This window comes from Hyla sarda, chromosome 6 (assembly GCF_029499605.1).
Source record: "Hyla sarda isolate aHylSar1 chromosome 6, aHylSar1.hap1, whole genome shotgun sequence".
Classification (NCBI taxonomy): domain Eukaryota; kingdom Metazoa; phylum Chordata; class Amphibia; order Anura; family Hylidae; genus Hyla; species Hyla sarda.
In genome coordinates this window covers 77325327-77338320 of record NC_079194.1, presented here as the reverse complement: position 1 = coordinate 77338320, position 12994 = coordinate 77325327, and the positions used below count along the sequence as shown (strand labels likewise).

Sequence of the window (12994 nt, the reverse complement as noted above, 5' to 3'; positions counted from 1 at the left end):
AGTTACTCTGACTTTGGGGACCTCTACATTAGGTACTGGATGCAATACGGTATCGGGACACCACACTACATTAACGTAGCAGAGTGAAATTGCCTCTGTTACTGTTGCAAACCTACAACTCCCAACCTGCCTGGACAGCCTTTGGCTGTCTGGGCATGCTGGGAGTTGTAGCCCCTTCACTGTATGACTAAGCTAAGCTACACGCTATGCTAACTACACTACACTACACTGCTGTAAAACTATGCTAACCCTACACTACGCTAATGACGCTACACCTGTGTAAAACTATGCTAATGCTACGCAATGCTACACTGGTGTAAAACTACGCTACGCTAACTATGGTACACCTGTTTAAAACTGCGCTAACACTACACTACACTAACTACACTACAACTGTGTAAAACTATGCTAACACTACACTACACTACACTGGTGTAAAACCACGCTAACTTCACTGCACCTGTGTAAAACTATGCTACGCTAACTACGCTAAACCTGTGTAAAAACTACGCTACACTATCTACGCTACACTGGTGTGAAACTGCGCTAACACTACGCTACGCTAACTACTTCATATATATGTAAAACTACAACTCCCATCCTGCCTGGACAGCCTTTAGCGGTCTGGGCATGCTGGGAGTTGTAGTCCCTTCACTGTTAAACCTGCCAAAATTACAACTTCCAGCATTCCTGGACAGCCTTAGGCTGCTTGGGCATTCTGGGAGTTGTAGTCTCTTTACTTTAAAACCTATCCTACGTCCTTTCTCTTTAAAACCTAAGCTACGCTAACTACGCTACAATCTAAGCTATCTACGCTACAATGATGTTAAACTGCGCGTAGTAAAGTGCGCATGCGCACAACGTTTTCTACGGACTCCCCCCCCCCCTCTGAACAACAGCGCTAACATACGCTAGCCTCCCTACGCTAACTGTGCAGTGGAAGGAAGCTGCGCATGCGCTATTAGTTTTCTACGACTCGGAAAACGGAGGTAATGCGCATGCCCAGGCATATGACCCGGAAGTGTTTTTTTTTTTTTTTTTTTTACGTGCAAGGGTTTTCTCTACTCCCACAATCCCTTTCTCCTTCCTTTCCGACATTGTCCCTAGACGAGTGAGTATGTGCCCGGGGCAGCTCCCGACTTCTATCCGTCACCATCCTCCTCTCCTGGGCTCTTCTCAAGCCTCAGCGCCCCGGGAGTCCTCACAGGACCGCGTCCACTCTTCACCCCGCGCAGTATTGCGGCCCGGGCTCTGGGGATGTTAGTGTTATGTGTATGGCGGGCGGCTGACTGACTGAGGCTGCGGGCCGCTTATTCTTATTACTGTTCTGTGTTCGGGTATACACATGCGGTTTGCTCAGCGCTGTATCATGTGAACATGTCCCTGTATCACTGACTGTGTCCCAGGCCGCCGCCATTCATGTGTGTGACAGGAGCTTCTTCCCTAACCTGCTGTTTGTATCCACAGAGATGGCTCCTGCAAAGAAGGGAGGCGAGAAAAAGAAGGGCCGCTCCGCCATCAATGAGGTGGTGACTAGGGAATACACCATCAACATTCACAAGCGGATCCATGGAATGTGAGTGGCCTCTCAGGTGGTGGCTCCTATGTTTGTACATTACTCACCATAATCTATGCCCTTTACCTGCCCCCCCACCCCCGGACATAAAGTTGCTGCCATGTGTAGACTTGTGCCTCCAGCTGTTGCAAAACTACATCTCCCAGCATGCCCGAACAGCCATAGGCAGTCCGGGCATGCTAAGAGTTGTAGTTTTGCAGCAGGTGCATTGGTTGGTAAACAATGTATACATTGTGCGGGTAGCATGATACCCTTTAGATCAGTGTTTCCCAACCAGGGCTCCTCCAGCTGTGGCCAAACTACAACTCCAAGTATGCACGGACAGCCAACGGCTGTCCGTGCATACTTGGAGTTGTAGTTTGGCCACAGCTGGAGGCACCCTGTGCATAGATGCCAGTGCATAGGTAGCAGCTGGCAGTATTGATGGAACAGACAGCCCCCCCCCTCCCCCAGTTGATTCATACATTCATTCACACATACAGTATACACTGCGGATTTTATTTATAGTTGTCAGATTTGCAGCTGATTGTCAGTGTGAACGTACCGTAATGGGGAATCAAAAATATACGAATAAAAAAATCTACGTGTGTGGTCGACCATTGGTGCTAGGGGATGTGCTGTACCAATGTTCCCAGCAGCTCTGCAGTCACTAGGGGAAAGTATATGCTCCCTGATCTGGCTTTCTCTTTAAGGGTCTATTCACACGTACAGTATTCTGCGCAGATTTGATGCACAGGATTTTCTGCTGCAGATGTCAATGTAAACTGACTGAACACAGCTTCAAATCCTGTGCATCAAATCTGCGCAGAATACTGTACGTGTGAATAGACTATAAAGTCGTAAAAAAAAAAAAAATTACTTGTCAAGTTTTCAGAGACTTATTAGAGGGACTCGGTGCTGAGACCCCCGATAAGGTAAATGAGTGGAAATAAGCACTTTGTACACAGACTATCGGCAATCTTTGCCTCACTGCTCCATAAACTTATAGTGGAGTAGGAAGCCAAAGATAGATGAGAGCTACTACGCACTTTTCCCCCCTCGTTCTCTTGATCGGTGGTGGTCTCCTGACTGTCAAAAGGATTTTTTTTTTTTGTTAAATGACAGGTACACTTTAAGATCCATGGTGATTGGGGGTGGAAATAGCAAGCCTAAACACAGGGTCGTGGGCAAGCATTGTCCGATGTATTTTCATGTATTTGTAAACACTAGGGGAATCTTACTTTCATACCTCAGCTTATTGATCGTATCTGACCATTTGAAACATTTTTTAAGCATTTTCATTTAGTTCTGATGAATACTTTTAATATGGTGAACTTGATTTTTATGTAACGTGAACAAGGCCACGTACCTCACAAGCTGTATTCACGGTTTGGTAACTTGGTATTCTTCTGGTTAGTTGCAATAACTGCATAAAAGTGACAACAGGAAGTGCAGCCATATTGGGTCAGCAGTGGAGAGTAAACATTACGTAGTGAAGATGCTGATAAAATATCAGTTTAGACGCAAGTTCTTAAAAAGTTAAAGCTAAGGGAATGACCAAAATGGCTGCCCTTCTTGGCGTACAAACATTTCCACAGTCATCTCATAGCAAACACTATTTTCTGTTTAAAAGAACACAGCAGAATAACAAACACAAACTATTAGTGCTGGACTTACTGCTACATCTTTATATAGCAGTATATCTTAGTTTCGGGATGATGATTCAGCAGGTAGTTTAAAGGGGTATTTTGGAGATCATGAATTACAGAAGTACTCAACGTGGTGTGGAAGGTCTTGTGTAGTAATGCTCTACAACTCACAAAAATTATTTTCTTTTTCAGTGGCTTCAAAAAGCGCGCTCCCCGTGCTCTTAAGGAAATCCGTAAATTTGCAGTCAAAGAGATGCGGACTCCTGACGTACGTATCGACACAAGGCTGAACAAAGCTGTATGGGCCAAAGGCATCAGGTGAGTGTGCATGTAGCACGTATGGCTGCTAGAATGGTACATGGCAAAGGACTAGGACGGATTGCTTTCCAGATTTCACACCCATCATGGATGGTGTCTAGAGCAGATAAATGTTTTGAAATTACGTTAATTCTGAGATCTTCAAAACTATGGTAACAGAGCTGGCAAATTATAGAATACAAAGCCAGGAATACATTTTATAAAGAGGTCGGTCTTATGAGTCTTCGGTTCATTAGGATCTGTTCCTGACTTTGTATTCAAAAATTAACATTTTTTTTATAAATATGTCGGTCAAAATTTAGACCTATTGCTAGCTGGGTTAAACGGCACAACACCTGTTCATGTCTTCAGTAAAGGCTACGAATTTGACACCCCTTTGAGGCTTCCTTATCTATGGGAATTAGAATGCAGATGTGAACAGAGCCTAACCTGCCTCAGAAATGAGCTGTATTCTAGTTATGGGTGCTTTTGACTGACTTTTCTATACATCTGCCTTGTATTTGAGGAAAAGGAGCTGTTAAAGTACCTGTCACCAAATAATCTGTTCTCAGCTACCTGAGGCTATGTTCCCTAACTACTCCTAACACCACTTCCACCCTTAAAAAAACAGAGCTTTAGAAATCTGTGTATCGTACCTTTATTCTTGCTCACATTGTGCAATCTCCCAGCAGAAGAAAGTGGGCGTTTCCCAGCAGGAATGACATCACTGAAGCCTGCTGGGGGATAACTTCTGCCGTCACATAGTTGCAATGTTGTGATGAATAGAAGACCTCAGGCTCTGTGCATGTTTCAGTCTGTGCAGCTTTCAGTGAGGCTCTCCTTTACCTGTCAGCCTGTGCAGCTTTCTGTGAGAATCTGTGGAGCTTTCACTTTCTGTGCAGCTGACAATGCAGCTCCGTGCAGAGAAGCACTTCCTGAGTTCGGACTCCTGCCAGGCCAGGAGGAGACCGAACTCACTATTAATTGTGGCAGGGAAAAGAACAGAGCCACCTAGTGGCCATTTTTTATATTGCATTTGAAACATATTTCTGTTGATGATTTTAAAAGCAAGTGAATGGGAAAGTGTCTGCTAATTACAGAAGGAACACTATATATAAACTGTTATTTGGTGACAGGTACTCTTTAAATATTCCATTTATGAAGCCTGCTTTCCTAAGAACACTAAATGCTTACAGGATTGTAGTCATGTGGCTAAAGTGTCCTAGTCATTCTACAGTGTTCCTGTGGTTTAAAGTTGCTCTTTCTGATTTCTTGGGCGTATTTGCTACTATTAAAGTTTTTTTTCATACAATGTAAAGGAAGCGGCTGTAATAAAAGTGCCTTCCTTGCAGCTGACCCTGGAGCAGGCTGCTAATCAACAATTGATGTGTGATGTGTCTATGGGGTATAGGCTATGGACTGATTGACCAGGGACTATATTTTCCTGTTTTTCTAGGACCTCTTGCTTGTTTCAGTTTATTGAAAACCTATTTAATATCCAATTCCAGTGTGCCTATAAACTGCTTTTGCTCTTGGTCTCCATCTTACTAGCTGGCATGGCATTAAATTGTCCTAGAGGCTGCGAATAGCTTAACATAACAAAGGTTATAGCTAGGGATCGACCGATTATCGGTATGGCCGATATTATTGGTCGATAATCACGATTTTGGGCATTATCGGTATCGGCAATTACCTTGCCGATAATGGCGCGACCGACCCGCCGCACTGTGTCGCACCCCGCACCGGCCCCATTGCCTCCTCCATCCCCGGTTTTATAATTACCTATTCCCGGGGCCCACGCTACTTCTTGCTCCTGCTGCGTCCTGCGTTACGCTGTGCGCAATGACTAGTGACGTGCGCGACGTGACGTCAGTGCGCACAGTGACAGCTCAGGAGGACGCCACCGGAGCCAGATGTAGAGTGGACCCCGGGAACAGGTAATTATAAACCTGGGGATGGGGGAGGCAATGGGGCGGGGGGGGGGGGGGATGGGGGAGGGCGGGGGCGGTCGCGGTGCGGCGGGCCAGGGGGGTGGGGGTGGTTGCGGTTATAGGACTCAGGACCCCCGGACAGGCAGGGGGAGAGAAGCGGGTGGCGCCGGCCTATGGCACCGCAAAAGCCCTAAAAAAAACGATATCGGTCGATCCCTAGTTATAGCCTAGATGTACTAAATCTTTAGTTTAGACCATGTAAGAGATTCATTGGAATGTTATATGATAAATCTGGCACATTCTTAGAGCTACTATTAGTTGGCAAGAATTCTGGTGCATTTTTTTGGCACTTTGTGTTGTATTAAAAGTAGTTACCCAAGTAAACTTTTTGGGGAAACAAATTACTCCAGAATTCTGCTGCATTTGCAATAGTAAAGCTTCCACAATGTGCTCACCTGCCATCACAGCTATGGGAGACGACGGTCATTGTAAAGCAGATATTAGGATCTGGTGGGGGACCTGGGACCGTGTGGAAATGTTTAAAACCGGCTTATGGTAACTTGTCATTTGGATCCTTCTCATGCTGGGTCTGTCAAGACTAGAAAGTGGTATTCCATCCCCAGAAAAGAGTTGTGATGAGAGAAAATAAAACTGCCTGACCCATTGACCCACAGCTGCCTTCTCATGGCATCTGGTCCCTGCCCTCACAGCTGGTTTTTGGGACATGTCCTTCCTACAGGAACTGCCCATTATAGCAGTGACATATCCTGCATAGACAATAAATCATGGGAACCTGTGAGCAGCAGGGACCAGGAGCCTTTAAAACAGCAGCTGGGGGGATGGAACAAGTGAAGTATGGTGGTTTCTTCTCATTTATTTCCTCTCTATCACTCTGGCTAGCTTAACATCATTTTGGGGGCTGGATACCCCTTTAAGCTTACGTTTACATAGTTTGTTCCACTTGTTTAAGTGTGCAAACATTTATGCTTTTTATGCTGCCTTTCCAAAAGAGAAGACATGGCATTTTTTTTTTTTTTTTTTGCTCAAATCTACCACTGCTCAGGCAAAGATTTTATTTGCTAACTTACTATCAGTACTATATGTGCCGGTTTGTATCAGTCCCCATAGGGAACCTGTTTTTGTATACACAACAAGCTGCCCCCTACTTGGATAGGCTGTTGGTTATTGATGTAAAGAATGACTGACAGCTGGATCACATGCACTAAACCCTACACTGGGTTATAATGTGGGTGAACTGGATTAAAATGACAGATTAGTGCTGTCGCTCATTACATACAGAAAGTATTAGGTTCTGTTGCTAAAATGCTATTTCCATCCTTTGTACTATGGAGGCAGGAGTCTGGCATACAGAGCTTCTCTGCCTCTGCTCCCATATGTTTGTCCACCTCAAATATTCATGATGAACCCTTCACCTTTGTGAGCACACTGTGTGCAGGCATATGGGACTAGAGGGGGACTAATCATATTAGAACTTTCCCCGATTGGTGCTGTCGAATTTGGGTCAGTTGCTATCCTTTTTATTCCGGTTCACCCACACTATATAACCCTGTGTGTATTGAGTTTGGTGCAGGTGAACAGGCTCAGATTCCATTTAACGTCAGTGTTAAGGGATTACATGACTCCAACTTTATTCATATGGCTTTTATGTCGCTATGTTTACAGGGCTTAAGGGGTGTCTCATGTCAACTCCATGGGGAGATTTATCAAAACCTGTCCAGACGAAAAGTTGCTGAGTTGCTCATAGCAACCAATCAGATCACTTTAATTTTTCAGATGTTTTCTCATAAATGAAAGAAGCGATCCGATTGGTTGCTATGAGCAACTTTTCTTCTGGACAAGTTTTCATGAATCTCCCCCATGTCCATATTTCCTTTGGGAAACCGCTGCAGATTGCAAGGGCTTTTCTGAGACCTCACCTTAAAGGAAATCTGTCATCAGAATCACCTGTTACACAGGCTTGTAGTGCGGGTGATCCTGATTAAAACGCTTCTTACCTGGTTAAAAATGGTTCAGCGATTCTTCAGATATCTATATTTTTTAGTTTTCTGGTATTCCCTGGCTTGGGACTCAGTGGGAGGTGTTATCATCTGGGACTCTGCCACACGTCATTCTAGCTGGGCGGAGCTGCCGCCCGGCTCATTAATATTCATGAGCTTATCCTCCTGGTCTAATTATTCTTTCTCGGTCTGTTTGTGAATAAATACACCCTCCGTCCCTCCCTTCCTCCCACCCCCGGCTTTTCACTCATGCAGCCCGTCTTCTTGTATTGGGCAGCAGCTTGAGTGAAGCCGGGGGGAGAACGCCGCTTCCGGGTGTACGGAACGCGGCGCATGCGCGGCCCTCCCCACCAGACCGAGAAAGAAGAATTAGACCAGGAGGATAAGTTCATGAATATTCATGAGCCGGGCGGCAGCTCCGCCCAGCTATAATGACGTTTGGCCGAGTCCCAGATGATAAGACCTCCCACTGAGTCCCAAGCCAGGGAATAACAGAAAACTAAAAATATAGATATCTTAAGAACCACTGAACCATTTTTAACCAGGTAAGAAGCGTTTTAATCAGGATCACCCGCACTACAAGCCTGTGTAACAGGTTTAGTGCGGGTGATTCTGATGACAGATTTCCTTTAAAATAACGTACAAGGTGCCATCTGCATAATACATACAATAATTTGGGGACAGTATGGTTGGTGCTTTCTACATTGATCTAGATTGTAGATTCACAGCTTCAAATGTTTTCTACTAAAATACTTAGGGGACATTTATCAAGATATTTAGAACTTTTTTTTTAGTTTTTTTTTTTTTTTTTTTTTGCAGTGTTATAGCTCCCATAGGGGGACTATAACATACAGTACATTGATATTTCCTACTGTTCAATGCTATGCCATAGCATTGATCAGTGTTTCTGCCGCTTGACTGCTCCTGCCTGGATCTCAGGCACAGAACAGTCATTCGGCGATTGGACATGGAGGCAAGGTAGGAGACCCTCCTCGTGTCCTCCAGCTGTTCAGGACTCTGTGAGTTCGCCGCAGCGGTCCCGAACAGCCCACTGAGCTAACCGACACTGATTAGCATTCACTTTAGATGCGGCGATCAACTTTGAATGCCGTGTCTAAAGGGTTAATAGCGCGCAGCACAGCTATCAGTGCCGCGTGTTATTAGCCACGGGTACCGGCCGTTGCTAGGTGCCGGTGCATTGCCGTGGAATGAGATTTGCCATAGAATGAGATGGTCCGCCTCCATCACATCCTATTGGCTCTCTCTTGTCACGTGACATATTTAAACGTCACGCATCGATGCGCACAGCAGTGTCAATTTGGCTATCACAGGGAGAGGATCTCCTCACCCTGTGATAGCTGAAGCTGTACGGAGCTCTCATGGCCTCTGTGGCCCGACAGAAGTTCACACATGTACGCAGATCATACGGCTGCCTCATATACATTTACTGTTGATCCACAGCGCTATCGGGATCCCGATGCCCGATGGCGCTGTCATCAGTGTGCGTCCCCGCGAGCGCCCCATGCCCGCAGCTCTACTCCCCGTCCTCCGCCCCCCGCAGCTCTACTCCCCGTCCCTCCGTAGCTCTACTCCCCGTCCCGTTAACGCTCAGGGAGCGGGGAACAGAAAGTAGAGCATCGGGCGCAGGTTAAGTTATTCGCGTAGTGCTGCGCATGCGCAGTACTACTTTACCTGCGCCCAATGCTCTACTTTCTGTTCCCCGCTCCCTGAGCGTTAACGGGACGGGGAGTAGAGCTACGGAGGGACGGGGAGTAGAGCTGCGGGGGGCGGAGGACGGGGAGTAGAGCTGCGGGCATGGGGCGCTCGGGGGGAGGCACACTGATGACAGCGCCATCGGGCATAGGGATCCCCATAGCGCTGTGGGTCGCTCCCTGAGCGTTCACAGGGGATGGGGAGTAGAGCTGTGTGGGACGGGGAGTAGAGCTGCGTGGGACGGGGAGTAGAGCTGCGTGGGACGGGGAGTAGAGCTGCGGGGGACGGGGAGTAGAGCTGCGGGGGACGGGGAGTAGAGCTGCGGGGGACGGGGAGTAGAGCTGCGGGGGACGGGGAGTAGAGATGCGGGGGACGGGGAGTAGAGCTGCGGGCGTGGGGATCCTGATGACAGCGCCATCGGGCATAGGGATCCCGATAGCGCTGTGGATCAACAGTAAATGTATATGAGGCAGCCGTATGAGCTGCGTACATGTGAACTTCTGTCAGGCCACAGAGGCCATGAGAGCTCCGTGCAGCTTCAGCTATCACAGGGAGAGGAGACCCTCTCCCTGTGATAGCCAAACTGACACTGCTGTGCGCATCGATGCGTGACTTTTAAATGTCACGTGACAAGAGAGAGCCAATAGGATGTGATGGAGGCGGACCATCTCATTCTATGGCAAATCTCATTCCACGGCAATGCACCGGGCCTGACCCGTCGACTCGTGTTATAGAAAGGGACAGGACCCAGGACGTACTGGTACGTCCTGGGTCGGGAAGGGGTTGAACACTTTGAAAATTTATCTAAACTTTTGTAGAGGAAAAGTTGGCCAATTGCCCATAGTAACCAATCAGATTAACTTTTAAAAAAGTCTTCTGAAAATAAAGCTAACTTTTATCCAGGTTTTGATAAATCTCCCCAAATGTGAGGCATGCTGCACCTTAAGAGTACTGTACTGTAGATTTTATCCTCCTGGTAGGAAGTAATTTAAAAATGACTTATGTTTCCTGGTTGTCCTGTAACAGATTTCTATATATGTAAGTCTTATTTCTATTGATCATATTCATATATTTTTTTCATTTAGGAATGTACCTTACCGTATTCGTGTGCGTTTGTCCAGGAAGCGCAATGAGGATGAAGATTCCCCTAACAAACTGTACACATTGGTCACATACGTGCCAGTTACAACGTACAAAGGTACTTAACTATTCAACTATTTGCCTATTTATACAGAGGTCTCCTTTACTGGAGATTCATTTCTAATTAGATAACTTGCATTTGCATCAGATGATAGTAATACTTTATCATACAGTCTTGTGTTTAGATTGTAGCCATTGTTGCTAATCTTGTTTGTTTGCTTACAGGTCTCCAGACAGTCAACGTGGATGAAAATTAAGCTGTCTTTATAGTTGAAATAAAAAAATAATGAAACCATTCACCAGAGTGTCTGTCAATATACATAAAAAGCAACTATTCAATCAGCTGTAAGCATTGATGAGTTGTGGATATTATTGTTGTATCTGAGTGACTTCTACTTCCACATAAATGTAGTTGGCATAAATACTGTAAGCAGAACTCCACTATTTTATTTCAGTTATGAGATTAAACAGCCTAATGCTTACTAAGGGTGCATTCACACCACGGTTCCTTAGTACCTATCACATCTAAACTTTACCTGATCCCCCTCCCCATCTGTCCCTTACTGACTTGGCCTATCCCTGCATTTGTTTTGCTTTAAAACACCCTAAAAAAATTTTTTTTTATTTTTTTTTCTTCTATGCTCTTGAGTAGTGCAGTTGAAGGCCCAGAGCAGGGAGGTTGTAATAGCAATGGCAAGTCCATGGAGAGAGGAGATAAGCAGTGAATATATAATTAGCCAAGTGGAGAGAGGGGGAGAGGAACTGAGAAAAAGAGAAGAGGGAATGTATCCTCTGTTAGCTCCCTGCTTGTGTACAAGCAGCTGCTCTGAGCTGATTTCAGACTCGCTCACTGAGTCCGAAATGCATGCTGACAGGATTGCTAGGGAGACCCCTAGTGGAGAAGTTTTTTTTACAAAAAACCTGAAAGATAATTTTTTTTAATAAAAGCAACAAAAAAGTTGTTCAGTAGGGCTTTATCTTTAATATATAAAAAGTTTGTTTCATGAGAGGTACACTTTAATATGGTGACTGGACCTCATCTCATTCATTCAAATGAGCTGACCGGAGTCAGGTAGTGACTAGTGACTCTGGTCGGCTTATTTTTGCACTGTATCCGTTTTTTTTGACCAGACTAAAAGCCATAGTATACCTCTGGTCACAAAACCAAATGCCAAAAATGAGCCGACCAGAGTCACTAGTCACTATATGACTCCAGTTGGCTTATTCAAATGAATGAGATGTTGGCCTGGGAGCACTTGGTTTTCACATCTCCCAGCCGGATCTGGTCACCGTATTAAAGAATTGCGGTGTGAATGCTCCCTTATTTGTATTTGGCACAGACATATAGCTGTTAATTACTCCACTTTGCCACTGTATAGGTGGCAGATATACAGTAAGCTGGCCATACACACTAGAAAAAAAGCTGACTGAACAAACAAATTTTAAAAGGGACTTATGCTGCCACCAGAGGAGTCTGGCTGCTGCTTACTCCTCCTCTGTCTGAATTTGGAGAAAAAGCTGTTGGCTGAATTTAAAGTGGTTATCCGCCATTTCCCCCCCACTGTTTCCATTCTGCCTGGGCTGTAAGAACAAAAACAAACCTTTAACTTGCTAACTGTGCCAATAGGTCTCCTGTCCTTTGGCCACGGTAGTCTTCCACATTCTGGGGTCTGACATGGCACACTGTGCTGAGTTTCGCTGGCTGCAGAGATGCTGAGTGGCGGTGTGATGTAATGGGCTAACCCAGGGCCTGTTACATGATACCGCTGCTCAGTGTATCACTGGAAGAGAGGAGAAGGAAGGCTCAAAATGAAAGCTATTATCCATAAACTGTGTTATTTGTCTCACAGATGGGGCCTATGGGAGGAAAAATAAGATTTTAACAGGGAACTGTCTCCTTGGAAAACCACTTAAAAACTTTTTTTTTTTAACCTTGTCTTGAGTGTTCATAATTCGGACCACGAGATCACCATACGGGCTACTATTATACTCCAGGCTGTGACATCTGTGTATGGTGAGCCTCTCATCTTGGTTCCTGCAGCTGTACAGAGGTGGACTCGGGTGTTTCTCCTGTGTACCATGAGCAGCGTGTAAATAGAGGAAGGGATAAGAGATGAGCCTGCACGGAGACCAATGCCGCACATTGACAGGGCGCAAACATCTGTAGGAGATGTAAGGGCAAGCAATGTGCTTGTTAACATATACCTAGCACATATCTGGCCAGTTAATACATATTTAATTCATGATAGTTTTCCAGCCTTAGGGTATGTTCATACATTAATAAACTCACAACAGGTTATCTGCTGCAAGTTTGGTTTTGCAGATTGTAGACAGAGCTATTTAAGTAAATGGTAGTGAAACTCCCAGCGGGAAACTTGCCCTTAGGCCATGTTCACACATCTGGAATGTCTGCATGGAAAATTTCTGGAGACTATTCATTTTTTTCTGTAGGCACAGAAAATGGAAATTCTGGACGTGTGCACAGCAGAATCCGCAATCTGCTGGAATTCCTGAAAATTGCCTTAGGATGGTTCACAGGCAGGTATTTGGCTTAGTATTTGTTAACCAAAACAATTGGGTGAAAAAGACACAGGTACAAATCTGCAAGTACTGATGCAACTTTTGACCTAAGTACTGCTGTGTTTAACAAGCCTTTTAAGCGCTTTCACATGGTAGTATTTTTGTCAGTAC

The 12994-nt window shown here is 45.4% G+C and overlaps 1 protein-coding gene across 1 annotated transcript; it reads left to right on the top strand.

Moving 5' to 3' along the window:
• Positions 1 to 1070: 1070 nt before the first annotated feature.
• RPL31 (ribosomal protein L31) lies at positions 1071 to 10600 on the top strand. Its single transcript, XM_056524223.1, has 5 exons — positions 1071 to 1111; positions 1468 to 1576; positions 3397 to 3522; positions 10249 to 10361; positions 10529 to 10600. Exons 2-5 carry the CDS (start codon positions 1470 to 1472, stop codon positions 10558 to 10560), a joined length of 378 nt encoding a protein of 125 aa, XP_056380198.1. The 5' UTR covers positions 1071 to 1111; positions 1468 to 1469; the 3' UTR covers positions 10561 to 10600.
• The last annotated feature ends 2394 nt before the right edge of the window (positions 10601 to 12994 follow it).